At 36.8% G+C, this 26,848-nt stretch overlaps 2 protein-coding genes and 1 long non-coding RNA gene across 5 annotated transcripts in view; 1 reads left to right on the forward strand and 2 right to left on the reverse strand.

The window, feature by feature from the left end:
- LOC110094987 (flavin-containing monooxygenase FMO GS-OX5-like) overlaps positions 1-5,848 on the reverse strand; it is a 22,203-nt gene extending 16,355 nt beyond the window's left edge. For all 3 annotated transcript variants that reach the window (XR_003701943.1, XR_003701942.1, XM_020820353.2), the window contains exon 1: positions 5,225-5,848. Coding sequence is in view for 1 of the 3 variants with exons in the window: in XM_020820353.2 (XP_020676012.1) it covers positions 5,225-5,756 (532 nt within the window). In the remaining 2 variants the exon portion in view is untranslated. The remainder of the gene's footprint in view (positions 1-5,224) is intronic.
- A 3,258-nt stretch (positions 5,849-9,106) lies between these two features.
- On the reverse strand, positions 9,107-26,626 carry LOC110095007 (flavin-containing monooxygenase FMO GS-OX5-like). The gene is made up of 8 exons (XM_020820371.2): positions 25,813-26,626; positions 18,638-18,708; positions 17,908-18,057; positions 17,688-17,770; positions 17,400-17,535; positions 9,647-9,820; positions 9,394-9,563; positions 9,107-9,168 (listed from the first exon to the last, which is right to left on the reverse strand). The coding sequence occupies exons 1-8, from the start codon at positions 26,351-26,353 to the stop codon at positions 9,129-9,131; spliced, it is 1,365 nt and encodes a 454-aa protein (XP_020676030.1). The 5' UTR covers positions 26,354-26,626; the 3' UTR covers positions 9,107-9,128.
- On the forward strand, positions 14,301-25,886 carry LOC114580506. Its single transcript, XR_003701944.1, has 3 exons — positions 14,301-14,881; positions 20,968-21,039; positions 25,775-25,886. It is a non-coding gene; the product is annotated as an uncharacterized LOC114580506 (long non-coding RNA).
- Positions 26,627-26,848: the final 222 nt, after the last annotated feature.

Consider the following 26,848-nt stretch of genomic DNA (forward strand, 5'->3'; position numbering starts at 1 on the left):
CGCGGTTCACTTATTGTTCTTGAGGCTGTGCTTTAGTGATCAAATTAGGGTCTAAATCTCTGTTACATATACTAACCCTAGTTAGCCATACACACACACGCACAGAAATTAAGGAAGCCTGAATTCTAGATCTAGTTTGGCAGAGTTATGAATGTGTGCCCAAAGTTTTGGTGTCCAAAATGGACCCAATAATTTTGTAAAGTTCACGCCCACAGACATACGCAACTGGGACAATCTTGACCTAAGGAAAAAGCGTTGACATGATATGCCCTAAGATAGTCCAAAGATGGTGTTTCACATCAAAATGTTTAACATCATTTGACACACTGATTGAAAGAAAATTGAGAAAAATCTGGATTTCAAATAAACTCCAACATTCTCCTCAAAAACCAGTGATAAAAATATTGTTTATTATGAATTGTGCAAATAAAACGTCGCACTAATAGAAGCTCAAAGAGCTTTCCAACAAGCCCTAAGAACTTGTGGTAAATTGGATTTTTACCATGTAATTTTGAGGTAAGTTTTTTTGGGGCTTTTTAAATGAGTTTTCATCATTAGTTAGGTCAAAGCTTCGGAGGCGCCGCCGGCGGCGTGCCGGGCCTGGGTGTGAGACAATCTTGGCAAATGATTGGCTGGACGGGGCGGCGTGCTTGCGTGTTCGTGTTCCGCGGCCTTGACTACGTGGTGGCGTGATCCTGTGGATGGTCACTGTAGACCACGTCGCGATGAAACGGCACGCCGTCCGATTATCGGATCCACATACGGGATCCGAATCCGAGCGCGGAGGCCCAGATGGCGCCAGCGTCACCTTGCCTGCCGGTCCTGGCCAGCGAGACCCGGTGTTTCTGGAATGCCCAGGTGAGTGCAGCGCGGGTTCCAGGATCTGAATCTGTGACCGTCTGATGATGCAATTCGGACGGTCCTGAAATCTGACCGAGGACTGGAAGGTAGTTTTGTGAAAATGCCTATAACTGTCTTAAATACTTAACCGATAAACTTCCAAATGAAAATTTGAAGAACATAGATTGATGGTGAACATAATGCTTCCCAATGTTATTGCGAAATTTGAAGGCTCCACTACACTGTAGATATTCTACAGCCGTTTCAATTTGTAAAATATTTTAAACTTAAAAGCGATAAATACTTTACATGCTAGCCTGATGGATTTTTTGACTTTCACTTGGGCTTGGTTTGGATGAATAAGATGTAAGAATGTTTCCTCTTCAAACTTTGTTGAAGACTCCAAAGAGCTGGATCTTGCTGGATGTTGAGTTATTACAAGAAATTTCCTGATTCTCTCTCCTAAAACTATCTTCTCCTTACGAACTAATGAGTGTTTTTGGAGGCTTGGATTTGGTGAAAAAATAGTTTTAGGGAAAGCTATGGAATAACTAGAGGAGTCATCTGGAGAAGATTTTTGAGAGCTTTTTGGGTTGCCTGGAAATGGGCCTTTTGAATGAGAGGGAGGTAGTGTGAGAAGCTCTGGTTAGTCTCCGTTTGATGTTCAAGGCCTTTACCGTCCATTGGAAAAATGTCTTTTTAAAAATAAAATATGGCTGGCTGGACTTCACAGGAGGGGCTCTTAGTGTGCCACCGCTGCCCGCTAGGGTGGTTTGGGAGCAGGGAATAAAGTACACAAGGGACCTCATGAGGTGGAAAAGCCTCTTGGTCCCCAGTTTGGACATTTTTGGAGTAATTTAAACCACTTGATCTTAAAATCAAGGGTTTAGGGAGTTACTCTAGGGAAGATTCCGTTAGAATGGATGATTAAACGCTGGAGTGAAATTTAAATTAGGGACTTAGATTAGTTTAAGAGAGGTTTAAAATGGTTTGTATTAAATTCAAACCATGGAAATTTGGCCAATGTTGTGAAGCAATAAGCCATTTGTTTGATCTGAGTTTGACTAGTCAAACCAGTGCAAAATTGATGATGACAATGGCATGTGGGGGGCTGTTTAAACTAATCGGAAGTGATTTGAGGATTTTGAAAGGGATGGACTGGTTTGAATATGTTAAATAACCTATTAAACTATTAAAGGGCAATTTAGGTCACCTAGGATTGACTTGGTCAACCTGCAGGTTGGCCTCAGGACCCGAGCCTTGGGCTCAACAATGTTTGGTTTTGATGTTTTGAGTCGTTTGAGGTGGTTCTATGGTTTGGAAAGGTTAATTTGGTCAAAATGCCTTAATTTTGACCTTAAAGGAGCCTATTTTGGTCAACCTAACTGTTGACAATTGGTAAAAAGGATGTTGACGCCCTGGTCTAAAAATGGGCTCATCAATTTTGAAATGATATTTGAGACCAATAGAAGTGGTTTAACCATGGGCTTCAAAGAGGTCATTTGGGTCAAAACACCTTGTTTGGACCCTTAAAGGGCCTCTTAGGTCAACTCAGCTTTGAACTTGGTCAACCCCAGATTCGGCCGCAAGGCCTGAGAATGGGTTCGACAGGTTGCGTTTGATATTTGAGAACTTTGCCTGGAGGTGGTTGCATTCAGTTTAGGAGCTCATTGATCAAAACGATTAATTCATATCCCCCAAAGAGGTTCTTTTTCGTCATTTTTGAGCACTCATGTCCCACTAGAGAGCTGAAATGAGTCCCAACAAATGCAGGTTTACTGATCACACCCTAATCAGTGATTAAAGGTCTGGAAGTGGATTAGAGGGTTTGAAGAAAGCTTCCAATGGTCAAAATCTACTGGGTTGACCAGGTCCCCAGTGGCATAAGGCTGTAAATAGTTTAAAAAGGTTTTTAGCAGCCTTTTTGATTTTGATTTAGTTTTTTTTTGGGGTTAGAGATCGTCGGAATGGGCCTCAAATTTTGAGAGTTGTCTTAAGAACATGTCCCATCAGTATTGCAACTGACGAGAGGACGTACTGGAAATCAAGGTCAATTGAGCTGGGTTTTGAAGTGTTTGAAAAATCCGCTGGAAAAAGATCCTTTAGGACAGGGCGCTTTGGAACTTAGGATTTGGTCTGGATATTTGGATTTGATCTAGATTTTTGATTTGATTAATTAATTTTTGATTTTATCCAAATCATTTATGATCATTTTGGAGGAATCAATAATTAACTTGTGATAATGTTAAGTTTGAGTCAGAACAAAGATCACGGGTTTTGAAACTGGAGAATTAAGAACTGAACTGGACTGGATGTCTGGATTTTAATTGAGGTTTAATTTGGATTGAGATCTGGATTACAGCTTAAGGGCCAGGAATTGGTTTGAAAGTTTGAATTGATTCTGAGATCTAAATTAATCTCAAGGTCTGGATTGATCTACAGGTCTTAGGTAGCTCCTAAGGACTAGAGAAAGATCATAAGGGTCTGGATCTAAGGAGAATCTTAGGGTCTAGTATAGATCCTAAGTGAGTCCTGAAGTCTAGAAAATTCTAGGGTCTAAAGTAGATCCCTGAAGGTCTGGAGTCTAGAAGGATCCTATGGACCTGGAATAGATCTAAGGTCTAGATTTTGTTTTGGAGGAATCCTGGAGACTAAGAGTTAGGATCCTAGGATCTGAAGCTAGAAGAATCGCTAAGGATCTAGCAATAGGTCTGAGGTCTGGAATCTAAAGAAGATCCTAAGATGGTTAATGATTGGTTTGAAGATTAAATTGATTTTAGGGTCAGGATTAATCGGAGTGCCAGGATTGATCTATAAGGGTCAGGATTAGGCCCGCGAGTGATCTCATAACAAAAATGAGGTCAACCACTGATGAGTGATGAGTAATGTTGATAGGACTAGTGAGTGTTCTTAAGCTTCTTAATTTGATATGTGAAGTCATTTGCTATTCTTCATATCTTGTGCATTTTTTATGTTTTATATATTATTTACTCATTAGTATATACAAAATTTATTATTTTATGTTTACGCAATTTTTTGATTTTGAGGCTTACGCCTCAACTCGCCTTGAGGCTTACGCCTCGTCTCATGAACGAAAAATGACTCAATACCCGAATACGAAATTTTAAACCTTGCCAAGAAGTATCGTAAAGCATGTCATGCACACTTTTTTATGCAAGCACACTACAAATTCATTCAAATTGAAAGACATCTAAACTCATTTTTTATCTAAATATTTATTTGCGAACTCATTTTCTATGTCATCGGGCATTTAACTAGATTAAGACCACCCAAAGAGGCGCCAAATATCTTCCAAAGCACAAAATTATGGGGAAAAAAATATGTTCAAAATTTCCTTGCTCTAATATCATGTTGGGAGAAAACTATTTTGTTAATGTTGAATAGGTTCTCGACTATAAATAGGCATACAAGAAAGAACAAAGAAGGAAATAAATAAAGACTTTGTGCCGTAAATAATATGATAATATGACATAAAAGCATATATTTCATATCTCCCAATATAAATATCTATCTCTCGCATCAACAAATACATATATAAGCACATATATATAACACATAAATAGTTGGCATATGCATTTATATTTAAAAAAAAAATCTGACAATATATTTTTAAAAAATAAACTTTTAATATTTTGTGCATATTATCTTGATTATTTATTAAAACATATTCTATAAAGTAATAGGCTTTACTCTATTTTTCTTGAAATTTGAATACAAATTGATCGCTTTTGACTCTACTTAAATTTCACTCCTATCAAAATTGAAATTTTTTATTTCAAGTTTTGATCATTTCACTTAAACTTACTTAATATCACATATTCTTCAGTCAACTACATTTCAAGAAAGAATCACCTTATAAATATTAAGCTTTTTAATTGTAATTTTCAACCAACCAAGGTTAAATATACAAACAAAACAACCAGTCCATAAATCATATGAGGGATTTCCTAAAGAATTTCATCTAAGTGCTAGTCACTATTTAATTTGCGTTGATATCAATTATCCGCCAGATCTTCCAACGAGTAAAAATATAAAGCTGTAATTTTTCCGTTGCATTTGTAATTTAAAATTTTATTAAATTGATATACAATTATCTCTGTTACTAATAACATCACTCCAATTGAAAAGAAGACTCTATAATCTTAATTCTTTTTTTTTCTGAATGTTGAGCAGCGCAAAATATATTGCTCAAATTGGAGAATTAGTCCTCTCCTTTAACCAATGATCCACAGGGCCTTTCACTAATTCCTTTATTTTTTACACCTATGTTTGTTGTGATAAGCTCAACTGCACGAATTTAATAGTTCAATTTTTAAATGGGTTATAAATTTGGGGTACTATTGGAATGATTTTCCGGACTAACCAGGGATATCAGCGAACCGCAGTAGTGCGTTATGGCCGTTGCAGACAACCACGGCTTCAAAAAGCTCGGTGCCCGTGTCCTCCGCCGTCCGCCGCCACTTCACTGCCCACTGGTCCTTTCTTTCCCCAATCCGCTCCACCCTAACCACCTCAACCCCAAGCCTCACTACATCAAGCAGGCCTTCTTCACGCGCAAACGCCTCGATGAAAGCAAGAATCTCGGCGTGCCCAGGAAAAGCCCTAGGATCGCCAAAGCTGTCCTCTGGATCCGGGAACGGGTAGTCGGAAAATCCCATAAGCAGGCGAGGCACGTTAGTGCGGAGAGAGCTGTATAGGTTGCCTTGAGCGACCCGTCGGTCCGGATCGAGGCCCGATGCATCGGAGTCGGCGTGGGGATTGTAGACCCAGGTGCCCCCGATGCGGTTGGTTTTTTCGAAGACGACGACTCGATGGCCTTCGCGGAGGAGCTCGCGGGCGGCGCATAGGCCGGAGACGCCGGCGCCGATGACGGCGACGGAGCAGGATTTCGGCATGGTTTGAGAAGAATGGGTGATTAACCGCCCACTGTTTGATTGCTCGATAGATGACCAAAGAAACAGATCGCATTTCAAGCGGAGCTATTTTATCCGATCGCAACTTTAAAACAAATCTGTTTTTTTTTTTTCAATAGTGCTCCTCCCCCCAAAAATTTAAAAAAGATTCACATTTAAAATGATTTTTTATTTAATAATCAAGAACTAAAGCTCTAACTCTAATTAAAATTAGTCACGTCATCTGTGCATAAGATATGCATTATACACCTTGTGAATGAGTATATAGATAGGATGTGTACAGGCGAGATGGCTTGTTTTGATTAGAGTCCGGACGTAAACTACGTACGAACTTTACACGAATAATTTCTTCTTACTTTTGACGATTGGTGCACAAGTGTTGGTGAGAACCAAGAAACCCACCTAATGAATTGTCTCTCTTGTTGGCATTATCCAATCTATACAAATCATATACAATTTTTCAAGTAAAAAATATAATAAAAAAATAATTCTTTTACATTACTTTCATAAAATAATAACTTTAAATCAAGCTAAGGAATCACTCATTTAGGAGCAGATAGGCAATTTTTTTTTTTATATATTTAAGTCAATTACATACATCAAATTAAAATTTCATTTGAAATTGTTTTATTACTATTTTTAAAATCAATTTTTTAATACAAAATAAAAAATTTTGTATTAAAAAGCAATAAAAAGTCATCTCAAAAGAAGCTTAAGAGTTCGATAAAACATTCATTTAATGAGTACATTTAGGAGCAGATAGACAATTTTTTTTTCTAATATTTAAGTCAATTACATACATCAAATTAAAATTTCATTTGAAATTGTTTTATTACTATTTTTAAAATCAATTTTTTAATACAAAATAAAAAATTTTGTATTAAAAAGCAATAAAAAGTCATCTCAAAAGAAGCTTAAGAGTTCGATAAAACATTCATTTAATGAGTATTTTCCCGGACGCCTGATTCCGTATTAAATGCCCTCATTTCAATTTTATGGTATATCCTTTACTTAAAATTTAATAAAAATTTTAAGAAAAAGTTATAGATAAAATAAATTATTATTTTATTATTATTATTATTTGATACTTGTTTTGGGCTAGAATATACGCGGAGATAAAGTTATGACTCTACGTCTTAGTGTTGCACGGATATCGTCACATATAGATAACACAAAATTTTTAAGTGAAAAATCCTGGAAAGGAAAAAAACACGGGGTCTGACCCAATTAAAAATGATTTCACTAGAATTTAAGTATGTTACAATGGGCGGACTCGCCCCTGAGGGCAATTAGATCACAAATATGGGGTAAATGAAAGTCTGACGTCACTTAATGGTTTGGTGGAACTTCAGGGTCACCCGGGGATCTGAGATAATTTTGACATCACTTGAAAGTTCGAGTGTCAATTAATAGAACCCGATGTTTGTAGGTGGCTTGAAAGAAATTCGGGCGTTGGGTGATAGTCCAGTAGAACTTCGGGCATCAAGCGGTGGTCCAGCGGAGCTTAAGACGATAGGTGGTGGTTCGGTGGAGCTTAAGGAGTCAAGCGGTGGTCCGGCGAAGCTTAGGGCGTCAAGCAGTGGTCCGGCAGAGCTTAGGACGTCAGGTAGCGGTCCGGCGAAGCTCAGGGGTGTCAAGCGGTGGTCCGGAGAAGCTCATGACATCAGGTGGTGGTCTAGCGGAGCTCAGGGCATCATGCGGTAGTCCACCGAAACTCAGGTTGTCAAGCGGTGGTCTGGCGGAACACCGGGTGGTGATCGAGGAGGCAATGAGGCAAGAGCGATCTCCGATCTCTCTCTTAAATCCTTTGGTTTAGGGGTCCCTTTTTAAGAGGAAAGGGGGCTCTATTTATAGATTTGTTGTAGTGACATGACATGTAAATAGGTGGAAGATCAAGGGCAAAAGGAAAGTGGTTTGCATGGATGACTGATGTTGAATCTCTTGATCATGGACCGTTTCATGGACATTTGAATGTCTTAGTTATATCAGAATTTAGTAATCTTAAGCTCGTTGGATTAGTCTCGTTGAGCCGCTCAATTCGATTCTATTCACATCATGTTTTGGAAATCATTTGGTAATCCAAATTGTGATTCGAACCTACCAACATCACTTCAAATCCTTGATTTGAATCCATTTGGGCTAGGATTGGGTTGAATTTGGTGTCGTTGGGCTTGTATTTTTGAGACGTTCAATTTGACTATAAGTTTATTGATATCAGAGTTCGAATGATCCTAAATTTAATCTCGAAAGTTTCCAACTTGATTTTCCCTCGAAATTCATGCCCGATCAAGATAATTTTTCGAGGATGTATCAACACTAAAAATACCAAGTAAATTGCTAGATAAATATATTAAAAATCTAATTTTATTATTCATAAAATATTAGAAAATTAATATAGAATTTTAATAAAATTTTGGAACTTATGGCAAGTTCAATCTGGACTCCAAACTCATTAAGGACCCACTGTCGCTCCGCCACTTATTTTCTTTGGGACAATTTTATTATTATTTTCTAAAATAATTTTGTAATTAAATTTTTATACTAAAAAACTGTTTTATAAAATAATAAAAAAACTATCTCAAACGAAGTCGAAGTTTGATTATTTTCTCCATATAAATCAACCATACTACAATAAATAATATATAACCAATTTATTAGCATGCCATGCTGCACACAAATGACCTTGTGATCATGAAATTGCCCCGTGAGTTCTCCCTCGTGACTCTTTTGTTGCATCCTTTGAGATTGCTGCAACTTTCATAAAATACTGTCAATATAATAGATTTTCTCCGGTAATAAAAACCATATATAACAGCTTCACTACACATTTTAATCGATATAATTACAAAAAAGTTCTTCATCACAAAAAAAATAATTAGTAAATAATTATAATGTGCAAGAAATTTTTAAAATACAACAATAATATCAAGTATTTATCCCACTATATGGGATCGACTACATAAATCATTTTCCCTGCCGTGCAGTATTCAGTTAAGAGTCAATAGAAATAATAATAAAAAAAAAAGCTACCTAGATGTCTGAAAGTGGAAAAAGCTGGCAGGGTCGGGGGTGCAGTAGGAGAAATTATTGTGCAGTCACCGAACAGTCCATAGGCGAATTAAAACGAGCCACATCACCCGATACCGAGCGGTGCACATTAAAAAAATGACGTGACGTGTTCTCATTAGCCTCTAGATGCCATTCGGTGACCACACAAAATAATTTTCCGTGTAGTAGAGCTTTCAATACCTTATTTTCTCTCTTTAAATCAACATAAGTATGGCGCACAAACCTGGCATGAGCTTCAAGTTTTAGACCTGAAGCTTTTTTACTGATTAATGTGTTTCCAGCACACTAGGAGTTTGGCAACGATTCAATGTTGAATGTTCCTTCTCTACACGAAAAAAAAGAGATTTAAAAACCAAAACATAAAAAAAATCATCAGTAACTTCTGAGTTCATGACTAGGTGGCATCTTCCATTATCAAATTAAGGCTTCATTTGGGATGACTTTCTTACTGCTTCTTAAAGCAGCTATCTAGTAAAAAAAATTAATTTTTGTGCTAAAAAGACACTTTAAGAAGCAGTAAAAAAACCGTCCCAAACGAGCCTAAGAATACCTCAGATTTGTTGTCATTGATTGTGACATCCAGTGATCAGCATCCCACTTATCACGATAACCACCATCATGGGACATAATACACTTCATCACTAAGCTGTACATCTGCAACTTCCATTCCTCTATTGGTGGCAAACCAATCTCAGCAGCAAGGCAGTTCAAATATTCAGGCTGTGTTGCAATTGAGAATACAAGTTTTATATTCTATAGCATTTAAGACATGAAAAAACAGACTTGGAATAAAGGATTAAGACCTCCTGAGGAGAAAGATAATGGGTATGATGCTTAGGCCTCTGCATTTCTTCCATTGTAACGTAGTGTTCTTTGACGGATGAAAGCATATTTTCCACCGATGGAAGTTTTACTTTTCCAGACAAAACTTTCGCCACCCATTTGCTTTGCAACTCAATCATCAGAAAAATTATGGACTGGCAATAGGTAATTCATTTGATTAGAGGATTTTGTTAGAAATATTTGGGAAAAATTACATGTAAATTGAATGAAATGAACATATATGTTGGAGGACAATCACTTCAGGGACTAAGGCTTCGTTTGGGATGGCTTTCTTACTATTTCTTAAAGCAACTTTCTAGTAAAAAATAAAATATTTGTACTAAAAAACTGCTTTAAGAAGCAGTAAGAAAGCAGCCCCAAACAAAATCTAAATAAAATGTTTTTAAAACTGTAGATCAATATGGTGCTTTGCTCATGCCTCAAGAGTATATGCATCTCATCAGTGTAAGTACTATGAGCCAAAGTCTTTACTTGATCCTTCCGAATAATATGCATAATATCAATGTATTGAGTTTAATATAAGGCCATGAACTCCATGAACTGGCCTTGCTTCTCATTTGAGTTATTAAGAACTTAGCCAAAATCCAACAATTTTGGCTTCATGGTTACTCTTAATTAGATAAATCTTAAGTGATGACAAGAACCATATCGCAATTACCACCTTAGACTTGTTAAAGTATTTTATAAAAATAGATAAAATTAGGAATCATGCCATCAAATATTACTGTGAAAAGCATGGTTTTCAGATCTGGGCATCAGATCTAATAGGTGATCATTCAAATCGGCTATAAGCTTGATTATGGAAAGATCAAAAATATCATATTTGTTGAAGCTTTAACAATCCAAATTCTCCATCAAAACAATTGATGATGGTGATTCTTTATTAGATCAGATTGAAGAGTATGTCACTAGGAGTCCATAGGCTCGGTCGGATCATCAAATAGACATCTTATGTGAGTGATTAAGGCCCCACGAACTACTGCTTGATAAAAAATTATATTAATTATATTAGATAACGATGAATTTTAATTTATTTTGATAATCATGCTTTTCAATTTTGTGGGTCTCAAAAAGGATGTTATTGGCGGGGTCAGAATGCAAATAGTACAATCGCACTATCCCATAGGACAAAACGGTCGTAAACTTTTACACTCTATGCAAGCAGACCAATGGGAGAGCAGATGAAATTATACATACGACTATTCATAGAGAATAGTGATTTTCACCTACACATCTGATAGATAATAATATGTATAACTCTATAATCACGAGATTTTTCTCATTTAATAAATCAGCTCGAATGAGGTTTATTTGATATGCGTGTTGGTTCCCCATGGGCGCAAACCCTCGTGATTAATTACAACCTAGGCCTCAACTTAGAAAAACTCTCTATTAAAGAGTTTATATTAATCTTTTCTTAGTTTTGTGCACAGAGGAGATTCCTAAGTACTACTCTGAAGAGTATAAGCTTGTATCTTTATCTTTAGTGATGATTAGACCTTTTTTAAACTTATGAAAATTGAATTAAAAATTTGAGTTTAAAAGATTGAAGATTAATTTATTATCTTACAAAAAGAAAATGACATATTCAAAATTTATCATAAGTTAGACAAGACACACTGAGGGGTGTACAATTTAAGCTTATGCTTGTTTGGAGTGAGCTGCCAGCTAACATCCTAAACACAATCAATCGCCCTATATATGCAAGATAATAATGCTCTATCATCTCTTTATCTTTAGTGATGATTATGCCTTATATTTATTAGTTATAATGTTCTCATCTTCCTCACAACCATCTAAACATAATTCCCAGCTACAATACATACAAGTAAAAGTTAACAAAAGGTTAATATTATGACAATCATGAATGCTATTGTTGCAAGGTCCACAGTATTATAATTCAAGAATTAAAGCAATACTAAAAAATTAATAAAAGTTCTTCACAAGGTGATATGAGAACCATCCATTTCATTATATAAAAGTGCATTAGTATTAAAAGATTTTCACAATAATACATTAAATAAAGCTAAAAATTCATTAATTCTATTGATATGTATCATAAGACAATAAAATGAAGTACTCTTTTATTGTTACAAAACATTATATTTATGTAAATCCTTCCTTTTCTTCTCATTACATTCGGAAGTTGACATGACCAAAGTTCTAACACTTTCAAGTGTGACACAATAGGCAACTCATAGCATAAAGAATGAGTAAATTGAAAACTTCAAATACATTATTCAAAAAAGTGTCCCATTTGGATATAAAGTTAAAATATGATCTCGAACAATCAATTGGAGGCTTCTCATTTAATCATCTAAATACTGCTATATCAATTTATCTATCTCCTTCATTATAAATGTGAACAGATTAACAGTTGTTGCTGCTTATAATGCATTCTTCAATGTCATACTAATAAATCCTGCCAACTTAAAGTTTTGATGCAAATGTCTGACACAAAACTTGTTGATCACATTAGGAAGAACATTCTCAAAAGCAAGAATTAAGCCTTTCTGTCTATCTGAAATGAAAGTAAAGTTATGTTGACTCTCTAATATTTGTAGATCTTTGCCTAACAAGCTCAGAAATCACTCCCAGTTGCTTCTGCTTTCGGCTTCAACTACTGCCCATGCAATTAAAAATATGTTATTGATGTCATCAAGTGTAAATGTTGTAAGAATTTTCCCTCGTTGTCGCTTAAAAAATTGACTAATTCTTAACTGCTTCTTTAAACTTCTATTTACCACTAAAAAGTATACCAATTTCGAAACTGTGATTTGATGAATCTACCATAGGGTTAAGGCCAAACATTTCCAAATCTCATTTTCCTCACTACCATATATGGTAACATCATCACCTGAGTTCACATAATCAATATCACATTATTTCCCCTTTAAAATTTTAGTAGGATATTCTTCAATAGATTTAATGGTTTATTTTCCTTTAACTTGAGATCCTACATACTCAATGCAATCATCAACTTTATTTTCGAATTAATTTTCACCATCTTTAATCTCATAATCACTATCATCAAAATATTTAGATTCATCTGAATCAATACAAGTATAGCCTACATCATCACTATCATCGCAATTACTCTTTTCACACTTATCTGTATTTATATTAATCATCTTGGTTAAACCACCAAATAATAGAGCAAAGTTTGAATATTTAAGCCACTCAGTTGGTAATGCTTCTTAATAATCATTATATATTTTATTTCTAAAATTTCTGAAAAAAATATTATACACAACTAATTCATTAAATTTAAGTTAAAACTTCAAAAAATAAATTCATTTATTGAAAATATTACCCTGATCTCGTCAAACTTTTTTGATTTAGTGTATCTTTGTAATCTTGATTTGTTCATACAAGCAAAGATTTTGTTCAAACAAAAGGAGAATAAAAATTTCACTTTTTAAATTGCACTTTAATATGCAAGCAACAAAATGGACCCTGAGCACTAATAAGCAAACTATTCAACAGTCAAGAACTCCTAAATGCCTGAAAAAATATTTTCAAATTCGTCCATGGGAATAATTTCTAATTTTATAAAATGGATAAAAAATGAACTATTAGGAGAATAACAATAATAGAAGAGCTTCTATGGAAAAGTTTCACGAGAAGAACAAAAAAGGCGTTTTACTACAATTGATGAATTTATCCTGATTATACTGGTTATGAGAGTATTTAAGGAAATAGTGGTAAAAAATTAAATGAAAAATTAAATTTAAAAGAGATTTGTCGTAACAAACCACCACAAATATAAGAATTTATTAATATACCACCAATGCTATATAATTAATATTGTAGGACCCCAACATCTAACTCATACTAATACAGCACTCAAACCATTTAACCGTATATGTAAGTTAGTAATGGAGTTAAAATTATTAGTAGAATAAAAGATATTATAATTAAGGTGCTTCATAGTCGGCAATGGCAATTGATGTGCACTTCATTCCAAGAGCACAAGAGGGTAGATTGGTTATCTCTATTTGAACTATTCGTTCCTTTACTACTAATGTTGTGATTCAAGTAAGTGTTTTGGGATACTATTAGTCAACTTTCATCTAATTGGGAAAACCGGATGTTAACCAACTTATTTGGTTGTTCTCTACATTTTGGTGTCCTCATCACCCTAATTTGATCAAGGAGATAACTGTTCATTCTCAATTTCATTATGAGACTTGCACTTTTTTGGTAAAAGAATTGAAGATGTTGGAATTACGAAAAAATAACCAGAGTAGGAACAAGTCTTCATTAGGTTCTTTCCTAGTTATGTTAACGGCCAATATTTGTGCCAAAAGATATCCTAATTGCTATTTCTTTTAAATAGTGTATCTCTCCTCTGTTTTCTTTTGTAAAGAGAGGATTAGTATCCAGGTCTGCTTATCTAGAAGTTTTAGTTGTAATGATTTCTTTATTTAGTTTATAAAATATCCAATACAATCATTCAAAAAAAAAGTACAAATGATGAGGACATCGATCCAAGGTTCAAGCATGTGTATTGCCGGAAGCATCGCAGATCGATGGCCACGATTCAGAGCTTATATTTCTAGTTGTTTATGCATTTTATTTTTTATGTTTTCCTATTGTACCCTTATGTGTTTGAAACAAACCATTAGAAGTGTTTTTATACACACCAAGCAATATATCTAATAGCAGAAATGCAGCAGATACGTAGTGGCAGGAAAGGCAAAACTCATTATAAGAGCAATCATTGGTTAATTTGCCATAACAAAACAAGCCTAACGGCACATCTCAAACATATGAACTTAAAAAAAAATTCCTCCCAATGCCTGCTGCTCTATCGAACCCAGCTGAACGCGAGGGTGTCTGATCTAACGTGATAACTGGGCAAGTTGGGGTTTGGTGTGCGACAATTTTTTTCCCGCCAAGAACGTCGACTCCATCGATGTGTCTCCTTCCTGCTGTTGGGTTCAACTTTGCTGAAGATCGACAACTAGAGTTCCATGTTGCCTACGGACACAAAGTACAACGATGTTGCTGGAGTTCGATGCTAGGGTTCCATATTGGAGTTCGACTGCCAGAGTTCGATGTTACCTAAGGCTGTGAAGAACGGTCAACTACTGGGATTCGACTTTGCTAGAGTTCAACGTTGGGATTCAATGCTCACGTCCTATAATTGGGTCTCTGCTAGGGTTTCGACGTTGCAAGGTGTTTCTCACTAGGTAAAATTCCTTCAATTTCAATTGCAGCTCTCGAAATTTACTGCAACTTGCTTTGACGAATTTACACTATTCCGTATATACCCTCCCGTCATCAATGTGTTCGTTACTTTATTAATTTTTATCATAAAAAAAATTAACAATGGGATTATTTTGATTTTTTTAAGAGTTGAGTAACCAAAATGATCCCTCAACATAGTTAGAGACTATTTGATCCTACCTAAAGAGTTAAGAGAGCATTTTGATCCTTTTCTCATTTTAAATTCTACAGAACTAATCCAATGAATATAGGGAGAACAGAAATCTAAGATGGTTGGACACATCATAGTAGTGAAGACATTCCAAAACCTGTATATTGGCCAAACAAGCAGCAAAATATGAGCAAGTACATCAACGGATGCATACTCTTATCAAATCAGAAGCTAGGGTTGTACACACCAATGCCCATACCAAGCCGTCCATAGGAAAGCCTCTCCATGAATTTTTTGGAGGCTTTCCATAAACAAAGAGATCTCTTTATTAAGTTGTGGATTGTTGATTAATAGCTTTTGGTATTGCTACTATCTTTGGGTTACCTAGGAGTTTTGGCTAATCTAGATGAACTTCCTCGCCTAAGCTAGTTGAAAACTAAGATTCTTTGATGAACTTGCTTGTTATTTCGATAAGTTATTAATTGGTAATTCATTGTCAATTATTCTTAAAATTTCTTAAATGAGCTCCTGCGCATGTTGGTTTCACATCAACAAAGCTATACTATTACATATTTAATTGAAAAACAACAAAATCAACTTCAAATAATCTAGCTTGATTTAAGGTTGCCAAAACTGTAGAGCATCATATCCTATGTTTGAAACAAACCATTAGAAGTGTTTTTATACACACCAAGCAATATATATCTAATAGCAGAAATGCAGCAGATACGTAGTGGCAGGAAAGGCAAAACTCATTATAAGAGCAATCATTGGTTAATTTGCCATAACAAAACAAGCCTAACGGCACATCTCAAACATATGAACTTAAAAAAAAAATGCCTCCCAATGCCTGCTGCTCTATCGAACCCAGCTGATCGCGAGGGTGTCCGATCGAACGTGATAACAGGGCAAGTTGGGGTTTGGTGTGCGACAATTTTTTTCCCGCCAATGGACGTCGACTCCATGGATGTGTCTCCTTCCTGCTGTTGGGTTCAACTTTGCTGGAGATCGACTACTAGAGTTCGATGTTGCCTACGGACACAAAGTACGACGATGTTGCTGGAGTTCGGTGCTAGGGTTCCATATTGGAGTTCGACTGCCAGAGTTCGATGTTACCTAAGGCTGTGAAGAACAGTCAACTACTGGGGTTCGACTTTGCTAGAGTTCAACGTTGGGATTCAATGCTCACATCCTATAATTGGGTCTCTGCTAGGGTTTCGACGTTGCAAGGAGTTTCTCACTAGGTAAAATTCCTTCAATTTCAATTGCAGCTCTCGAAATTTACTGCAACTTGCTTTGACGAATTTACACTATTCCGTATATAACCTCACGTCATCAATGTGTTCGTTACTTTATTAATTTTTATCATAAAAAAATTAACAATGGGATTATTTTGATTTTTTTTTTAAGAGTTGAGTAATCAAAATGATCCCTCAACATAGTTAGAGACTATTTGATCCTACCTAAAGAATTAAGAGAGCATTTTGATCCTTTTCTCATTTTAAATTCTACAGAACTAATCCAATGAATATAGGGAGAACACAAATCTAAGATGGTTGGACACATCATAGTAGTGAAGACATTCCAAAACCAACAACAAAATGTATATTGGCCAAACAAGCAGAAAAATATGAGTAAGTACATCAACGGATGCATACTCTTATCAAATCAGAAGCTAGGGTTGTACACACCAATGCCCATACCAAGCCGTCCATAGGAAAGCCTCTCCATGAATTTTTTGGAGGCTTTCCATAAACAAAGAGAGGAAATGACTACTTTTATGTGTTATTAGATGGATTTTCAAAAATGGTTATTCTGATTCATCGCAAGAAAATAGTCATTGGCTAGGAAACAACCAAACTCTTCTTCTAACATTTATGAGTATACTTTGGATTGCCCACTTCCGTGGCTAGGAATCATCTTTTAAGTTTGAACTTATCTGGGTTATTATTATAAATAAAACTTTCATTATTTTATGGTGTTTGTTACATTATATTAGATCAATTCCTACTATATTAGCTTACTTAAAGACTTGAAATTATGCAGAAAATAAAGAAGAATTATCCAAAGTATACTCATAAATGTTTTGCTTTTAACACGCATCTAAAGGAAAAAACGGTGGACAGAAGTTCTGTCCACAGCATGTTGGAACCAAAACATACAAAAAAAATTTCAATTTGAGCAATGAAGTTACATTAATATCTGCTACAGATCATTTTCTAGAGTCACGACATGCAAAGTTCATGATCTTAAAGATCATCTATGTTTCTGGCCACCTTAGAAAGGCATAGGAGTAAAGGAGGCAGACAAATTAAATCAAATTTATCAACCTTACTCGTCAGTCCGACAAAAGAGATCCATGGCGCAAGGTGTGGAGGAAAAACATGTTTGAATAGAGGTCCAACACGGTTGTCGTCAATGTTTACAATTTCATTAGCATCAAAAAAGGGAAAACTGCAGGAATAACTGTAAAAATAAAATGAGCTTTAGATGGGTAGCATGTTAAACAAACTGAAGAAAAATTTGACGATATCACTAAAATCTCAAAACATAAAGTTTTCTGGATTAAAAAAATAAAACTTCAATTGGAAAGGAAAAATGCGATCTCTTGACCCTACCCGGTACAATGGAGGATTACATCTGCAAGTACTGCCGAACCATCTTCGAATGCAACAGTACCATCTTCATGAACACATTTTATCTGCTTAGAAACAGAGAAGTGTATACCAGTTGGCTCCTTTTTTCATCATACACGAAAAGCTTCGTCTAAGAAAGGCTAACAGCAAAAATGATCAGAATTCACTCATAAGTAAAAAAAGCCAGAGAATAAGATATAACCATCAAATGTTGCCATATTTTATCATATTCATCTAATTTCCCAGGTTCAAAATCTGAAGACCTGGAAGCCACGTGAACTTCTTTGGCCAATTTCGAAATTTCTTTAGAGATGTCAAAGGCACTCGCTCCCCTTCCTATAATGACCACAACCTGCCAAATCCTTATTTTGTGTTACAATAAAGCAGAGAACAATCGTTGAAAGTAAACGATAAAATAAGGCAATTCTTGATGTTAGTGGGGAGGTCATCATTCTCGAATAGTTTGTATTTGGCTTATATATAAAATATATTTTCAAAATTTTTAATTAGTTAGTAGATAAGTGGAATGATTCTATTATATTTGGCATATTTTTTATTTATTTATATTTGTTATTCATATTCGGATCAAATTTAAATGAGCATAACACAAACATAATGTCCATGAACAATTTCAAACTTAAGTTTATTTCGAATAAATGAAAAATTGAACGAGTTGAGCACAAACATACAAAAAGGTTGCTCAAGCTCGGCCTCTTTACACTCTTAGATATTTGTGTGCCAAATTATGAAAATAAAATTTATCCTCTCATATTCAAATTCGGACTCCAAATTAACCATTTTCATATTCACGTTCTCAAAAGTCATCAATTAACCACAGCTATCAAGACAAAGAATTTGACATGTATCACCAGCAGAATCAATCCTTTAACATTTATAATGGGATGCATTCTTAGCGCAAAAAAACTCCCTACCTGATCCTGAAATGGTTCTGGATAGCGATAGTTATGACTATGTATCTGCTTTCCAGGCCATTTTTGGATGCCTGCACATATTTGCGAAACTGAACATGAGTAGTGAACATATGCAAAGAAGAACAAATCTAAGACATAATAATAGACATAAAACACTCTTTATCAAAGCAAAATTTGACGAATAAGAGCGACTATAATTCCTAAATGTAAAATACGACTATAACAGAATACAATATTGCCATTGGAGTTCAGGTACGAGTGCATATTCAAGCTAAATAAAATTGCAACCTACGGAGAAAGAGTTTAAAATAGAATGAGCGCTTTTCACAGTACTGCTTAGTTAAACATATAGTTAATATGTTATACAACAACAACCAAGTGGTATGGGAGATTATTGAGAGAAATGAATGATACAATATTGATGAAATAGTCAAGATCGGTCAATGTTTTTTTTTTCCACATACTCGACAAAAATATCAAGTTCTGAATTTTGAACACGCTAGATGGCTTATAGATGATGCCATAACTCAAGGCACAGCAAATATGCCAGTGCAGCTAGTAAATGGAAGTCAAAGCACAAACAAACTAAAATCCATTTAAAGCACGAGTATAACTGTGGCCTCCAAAAATTCGCGCCCGGACTCTTCGCAACCCCTTTCTTTTATGTGTGTCGTCGAGGAGAGTTTTAACATGTTTAAGTTTTGAGGTAAATTTTCAGAATGCATATTGGGTTTTAGATAAAATATTACCCAGAGAATTTGCACTCATTTCGCGAGGATTTTATGATCCGAGTTCTGTTTCCTATTGGCGCAAGTCTCTATAGTTAATTATCGCTCCCAATAGCGAGAGAGTACTTTCAATTAAGACTAGTCGCTGAACATATATGTAGTATCCAACGTATGGTAGCAAAAGCAGAATTTGATATTGAAATTGAAATTTTACCACCTTCGCACTTAAATGGTTGGTGGAGGAATGATGATTAAACAAACCAATATCCCATAGTTCCGTCATCCCAAGTTATCATGGTCCTTAGTCTAGTTAGTCATAAGAGGTAGTCGACCCAACCAGACCAAAGGATCCTTATCGGCGGTCATGGGTTGTTTTGTCCAAAGATATCTAATAGACTTGGGGTGAATGTTTGCCTAAGAGGATAGATTTGAGTCCACCTTAGCTAATAAACGGCTTTGTTCCCTATGGATTATATCGTATTAATTTATTACTCAAGGATTTAAAATCTTTGGGGAAATTACGGGCTCTGACCATGACGGTAAATTAATAGTACCATTTATTGGCAAAATCACCTGGTCAGAGGTCCCAGTCATAACCTTTATCTGTAGTGCCATTGGTGGCAAAACTATCAGTTAGAGCACACATATCATGTCCTTACTGGTAAGAAATTATTTGATAATGAATCCTAGTGATATTCTTGATTGAACAATTGTTCTTTATGAGCTGAAGTGATTTTCAAATTTATCCACCCCGACAAACTATTGTGGAGAGTGGATGGATCTTTTACATCAATCCCTTGCTACTTATTGTGTGTTTTACTTACTGATAATAAATGCAGTATACGCTTCTCCATTCATAGTATTTCAAGTGACTATTTTGACATGATCTGATAGTCAACTCTTCCATGTCGTTGCACAAATTTCTAAATAGCTCACATACTTTATTCCAATTACAGTGAATAGTTATTGCCATACAAATCATGAATTTGTGATGCATATGACTGAGCTTAATTATGTTATAACCCTTCTTAAGCATTATTACAGAAATACAATATGCATATTGCATATAATTCATGTTTGTGTATTTGATGCATGTAAATGTAGGTATGTAATCTTTTTGGATATTGGCTAGCCGGACCAACGAGTCCTCAGAGTGATGACTCTATAGGAAATCATTGAATTTCCTGGGGATTGATGCTTACCTTTCCCGGCAAGATATTATAACAAAACGACTATAAATTTTTACACACACACATAAAGAGAGAGAAAAATAATAAATGACTAATGAATCATGGGTTGAATTATAAATATCGCATGCTTGTAAGTGAATGTGTTTGCATTCGAATGCAATAATTATTGGTTGGCACAAATAACTCTTTATAAATTATGTTATATAAAAAGCTTTAACAAATGAATTATACATTCAAAAATACATATCTTATACATTGTTTGACACTATTATAGTCCAGTGATTATTTTTCACTTATATCCCTCTTTTTTCTCATATTTATGTCAATGCCTTGTCATTTATGTTTTACTTAGTAGGATTTTATCTACTGAGTTATTTATTGCAAACTCGCACCTATTACTTTATAATTTCAGGTTACTAGTTGCGTTGCTTCTGGAGGAACTTCTACGTTCATGCATCATATTCATCTTTGATAAGTATTTAAGGTTAGAGTTATCTAATTTATTTAATTGTCTAATAGAATTTCATTATATTTGGTGGTCATTTAGTATTATATTTTGGTTTAGATGTTCTGATCATTTATTTGTGAACACAAATTATTGAAATTTTATATTTCTATTGCTTTGAAATTATTTTATAAATTTTGTTTAGCCCGCACAACCATTGGGTTCTCATGATTTTCTTCCAGGACCAGCGGTGGGGTGTGACACTATGTATCTTTCGTTGACTTGTTTACATGAGATTTTCATCACTCCTTGTGGCTTAAACTTATCGGAAACAACTTAGACCAATTGAATCACTGACGTTAATCGAAACTACGAGTTCGTTTGGGGAAACTCCAATTGCATATAAAATTAGTTGCAAGTAGGAGAAACATACACTTAAACTACCTAAATCTATCATAATTTTTCAAATTCTTCCAACCACCTAAGTCCATTGTAATACATTGATAGAGCGAGCTTTTCTAACTTCCATGATAAAATTCATTCTCCATAAATTCAAATTTTTCCAACCACCTAAGTCCATTGTGATTTTTTTCTTTTTAATTTTTTCACATAAAAACTTTGTCAGACTCTTGCAACTCTTCTTTTATTCATATGTGTGCTAGATCTTCTTAAAAAGTCGGGACATTAAATACTTTCTCTAATATAGCAAATATTATAGAATGCAACTATTTATCTCTTTTATCTTTTTAACCTTCTTAGGCTATAATAAAGTTTTGATATGACTTCATGATGCAGGACTAATTAGATGTAATGTTATGAGTTTCACTTAGGCTTTGCACAATTCGTCAATTAGAATAAATTTGGATTATAATTACAAGCAATTTTCCACGGCGAGTCAAACAAAGAGGGAGTTAATCTTGTATAGGCTAGATCACATGCGCTAAGTTTTGAACATTCAAGGTAATCAAGAAAAATAAGGCAATGTAAAATAGTAGTTTCAAGTTAATCCCTAGTCTAACAATGAGACGTAGGATGCATAGAAGATTACACTCAATTCCTACAAAGGACTAGGTTTGGCGCGAGCAAGTGAAAGAGCTTTCGTGATTACCACCAACCAATCGAGAATTTAGAGTTAGAAGAAATTGAATGCAAATGGAGAGGAGAAAGACCTTTGCTTAAAGAGATGTGGAGATCCGTCACTTGATGCCTTCAACGTCTTCGTCCATGGCTTCCTTTGATGCAAATAAGATGCGTCTCTTGAATAGTCACAAAGAGAAAGAAGTTTCTTTTGATAGGAGAGAGGATGCGAGCTCCCAAATATCCTCTCCTATAATCTGAAAACAATTTCAGAGTTTCATCCAGAAAAATCTGAGAGTCATTCTCAGGTTATGATAGGCTGGGATGTAGAAAACTAGTAGAGGACTCTAGCCTTGGTTGTGACTAGAAAATTGAGAGCCAACTTCTGTTACAAGTTTTGAAAAAAACAGAGAATTTAGCTAATGCAATCGGGAGAAAGTAATGAGCCGTGACCAGGAGAGAGAGTCGGCGGGAATGAGAGAGGATGAGCTCATACTTCCTAAAGCCAACCGTTAGTATTAGGAAAGTAATAAGCCAAGATATGACTTACGGTTTCAGCCAGAGAAGAATTACATAAATTGTAATTCTTTCTTTCCAAAAGAAAAGAATTGAAATAGGCAAGAGATAAGTAGGTTGGAGTCTATGGAAGATTCGGCCAATGAGAAAGAAATAATTTGAATTATTTCTTAATGTACTTAACAGGTAATTAGGAAATACATCCCGATTTTCCTCATATGATGGCTGGCGGCAGTAAAAGCAAAAGAGGGGATTGGGGAGAGAAATATGAGTTCCTAATTTCGGATTTAGATATAAGGAAAGACTTAATTAAATCCGATTTGAATTTAAATTTCAAATAGAATCAATTTAGTAACTTTCCAAAAATAGATTTGGATAACTTTGGAAAGATTTCAAAATTCAAATTAACGGAATTGAATTTTAAAATCTGCCCAAAATAGTTTCGTCCAAATTAGGCAAGAGGCTCCAATGGGGAAAGGGGAAGTGATGACCGGCGGCTATGGGAGTTGGAACTGGCGGCAATGAGGGTTGGTTCGGGGGATTTGGCCGTGGGAAAAGGATAGGGAGAGGGGTTCAGTTTTGGTGTCTAGCCGTGAACCTGAAAGGGAGCAAGGGGAGATTGGGTTGAGAGAAGAGGATGTTCGGTAATGGGTAAGATGAGGAGGAGAAGTTTAAAGAATAAAGACCACGAACCCGGCCGTCTCCAAGGTTGGTGGGTAGTGAGCAAATCTCCTTCTCCTAAGGATCTCTCTCCATTAGAACTCACAAGTTCTCACAAACTCATTCAAGAGGAAAATATCAGAAGCAATCATTCATTAACCTTGAAAACAAAACAAAGAAGCCTTAAATAGCCTCATACAAAAGACTCCAAATAAAATGACACCATTGCCCTTAGGCTTACACATGACAACTCACATAAAAAGGGGTACGACGGGAAATACTAAAATACACATAAGCAAATAATAAAATGCATGAAAATAAAATACATCGACCCAAAAATATAAAGACTCGATCGTGGCCGTAGATCGACGGCCGCGTCTCTGGTAAACTCTCCAAGAAGATCTGATGTCCCCATCACTTCACGTTCAACATAAGATCAAATAAGATATAACATTTAAATGTTATTGATACATCATCAAAAAAATATCTTGATCGGGCACAAATCTCGAGGCTAAATCAAATTGGAAACGTCCGAAATTAAAATTGGGGCCATCCGAACTCTGATTTCAGCAAACTTATAGTCGAACTGAGTGTCTCGGAAATATGAACCCATCAACACCAAATTCAACTCAATCTGAGCCCAAATGGGTCCAAATCAAGAGTCTGAAGCGTTGGAGGGTTTAAATCACAATTTGGATTACCAAACGATTTCCAAACATGACGTGCTTATAGTCGAATCGAGCGGCTCGACGAGACGAATCCAACGAGCCCAAGATCACTGAATTCCGACATCATTAAGACATTCAAATGTCCATCAAACTGTCCATGATCAAGGGATTCAACATCGGTTGTCCACCCAAGCCACTCCCCATATGCCCTTGATCCTCCTCCTATTTACGGGTCATGCCACTCGAGGAAATCTATAAATAGACCCATCTTCCCTCTTGAAAGGGGGCTCCAAGCAAGAGAGCAAAAGAGAAATCGGAGATCACTCTTGCCTCCTCGCTCATCCTCGACCACCGCCTGGAGTTTCGCAGGACCACCACTTGAGGCCCTGAGTTCCGCCGGACCACCCCTTGAGGTCTTGAGTTTTGCTAGACCACCAACTGAGGCCCGGACTTCTGCCGGGCCACCACCTGAGGCCCGGACTTCTGCCGGACCACCACTTAAGGCCCTGAGTTCCGCCTAACCACCACCTGAGGTCCAAACTTCTGCCGGACCACCACCTGACGCCCGAAGTTCTCCAGGACCACCACCTAAGGCCCGGACTTCTGTCGGACCACCACCAGACGCCCGGAGTTCTCCCAGACCACCAACTTGAGGCCCGGACTTTTGCTGGACCACCATCTGATGCCCGGAGTTTCTCCAGGCTACCACTTGAAGCCCTGAGTTTTGCTGGGCCACCACTTGAGGTCCTGAGTTCCGCAGGACCATCACTTGAGGCCCTGAGTTCCCTGCCATACCACCACCTGACGCACAAAATTCTGTCAGACCACCACCTGAGGCACGGACTTCTGTCGGACCACCACCTAAAGCCCGGACATCTGCCGGACAACCACCTAACGCCCGGAGTTCTGTCGGACCATCATCTGAGGCCCGGACTTCTGTCGGACCACCACATGAGGCCCAGACATCTGTCGGACCACCATTTGACCCCCGGAGTTCTGCTGGACCACCACCTGAGGCCCAGACCTTTGTCACCTGTACTATGATCTTCCTACTGGAGTATCGCCCTACTACTATGATCTTCCAGACCCCTGTCTCCTGTCGACTATAGTCCTTTTGATCTTTGTCACCAACCCGCCGCCAGACAACGGTCTTTATGACCCCTATCTCCTGCGGACTACTATCCTTCCGACCCCCGTCACCTACTACAGTCTTTCCGACCTCTATCTTATCGACTATGGTCCTGCCGACTAAACAAACGTATTTATGTTGATTATTGTAACTCCCATCATGTAATGCGCTCTATATGATGTACATTTATTACCTCAAGTCAAGGCCTTCTCCCAAGGAAGGGCCTCATTTGTAATTGACTGCAAATAGTAGTGGATTCATTCAAATTAGCTAGGCCATGTGGTTTTCCCACTTTTCAGGGGTTTCCACGTTAAAACTCTGATGTCTCTTATGAACACTACAATCTCTCTCTTTCATCTGATTGCGTGCTAGATCTTCGTACAACGCTAAGACTTTAAACTATATATTTCTCTACTGCCGCGAATATTCCAGAGCGCAACAGTTATAAAAAGAACAAGAGAAAAAATACATTGTTGTGTAGCCCGTACCTCAATTTCAGATTTTAAGATGGGGAAATATTTCACAATTTCATCTTACTTGCAACAGTAAATCTGCAATATTCAAACCTTTTTGAAAAATAATCACTAAAATGATGCCTACGTGTCAAAATTTTATTTTTTTGGGAAATTTTTTTATTATTTTTATTTATTTATCCAATCATAATACACAAGAAACAGGAAAATTAATCCCGATTATGATGCCACATAAACATGAATTTCAGCAGGTTTTGAACAAATAGGCTTGAGAAAACAGACGGCTCACCGGGAATATCAGCGAACCGCGGTTGCGTGTGGTGGCCGTTGCATACAACCACCGCTTCAAAACCCTCCGTCTCCAGCGCCTCATGTGCTTCCAACGTCCGCCGCCACTCCACCACCCACTGGTCCTTCCTCTCCCCAACCCGCTCCACCCTAACCACCTCTACCCCAAGCCTCACCACGTCAATCACACCTTCTTCAAGCGCAAACGCCTCGATGAACGCAAGAACCTCTCTGTGCCCAGGAAAAGCCCTAGGATCGCCAAAGCTGGCCTCCGGATCCGGGAACGGGTAGTCGGAAAATCCCATCAGCGGGCGGGGAAGATTCGTGCGGAGCGAGCGATAGAGGCTGCCGTGAACAATCCGTCGGTTCGGATCGAGACCCGATGGGTCTGAGTCGGCGTGGGGGTTGTAGACCCAGGTGCCACCGACGCGGTTGGATTTTTCGAAGACGACGACTCGGTGGCCTTCACGGAGGAGTTCGCGGGCGGCGGATAGGCCGGAGACACCGGCGCCGATGACGGCGACGGAGCATGATCTCGGCATGGCTGAATAACAGTAGGAATTCCTAGGGTTATGGTTGGGGAAGAAGAGTGTAAAGGGACAATGACGACATAGGGAAGATTCATTTGAGTGCTAATGAATCAAGAGACTGTAGAAGCCGCCGAACAGATTTTCAAAGTTTACATTTGAATTCAAGAAGGAGATTGCTTTGCCATTTTTTTTTTATTGAAGTCATATATTTATGAATTCTTTGCTTTGATGTTGCATAGCTAAAATAAATTGGGCATTTTTGCACGGTAATGAAATCGCGAATGCAGGGCCAGCGTTGACTCCCTCGAGCGCATAATTACATGTTGAGAAAAAATCAGTGGATCTTTATTATGTGCGGGTTTGGAGACCAATTAAAATGTGTCATGTCATTTTGTAAATAAAAGTGACATAACTCGTTCTGATTGTTTTCCTAACATCATACGTGTCCATATAGAATAATTTTTCGGGTATCGGTCCACCTTCCTCTTGGCTACTTGGACAAGGAAG

Source organism: Dendrobium catenatum, unplaced genomic scaffold (genome assembly GCF_001605985.2).
Source record: "Dendrobium catenatum unplaced genomic scaffold, ASM160598v2 fragScaff_scaffold_1061, whole genome shotgun sequence".
Classification (NCBI taxonomy): domain Eukaryota; kingdom Viridiplantae; phylum Streptophyta; class Magnoliopsida; order Asparagales; family Orchidaceae; genus Dendrobium; species Dendrobium catenatum.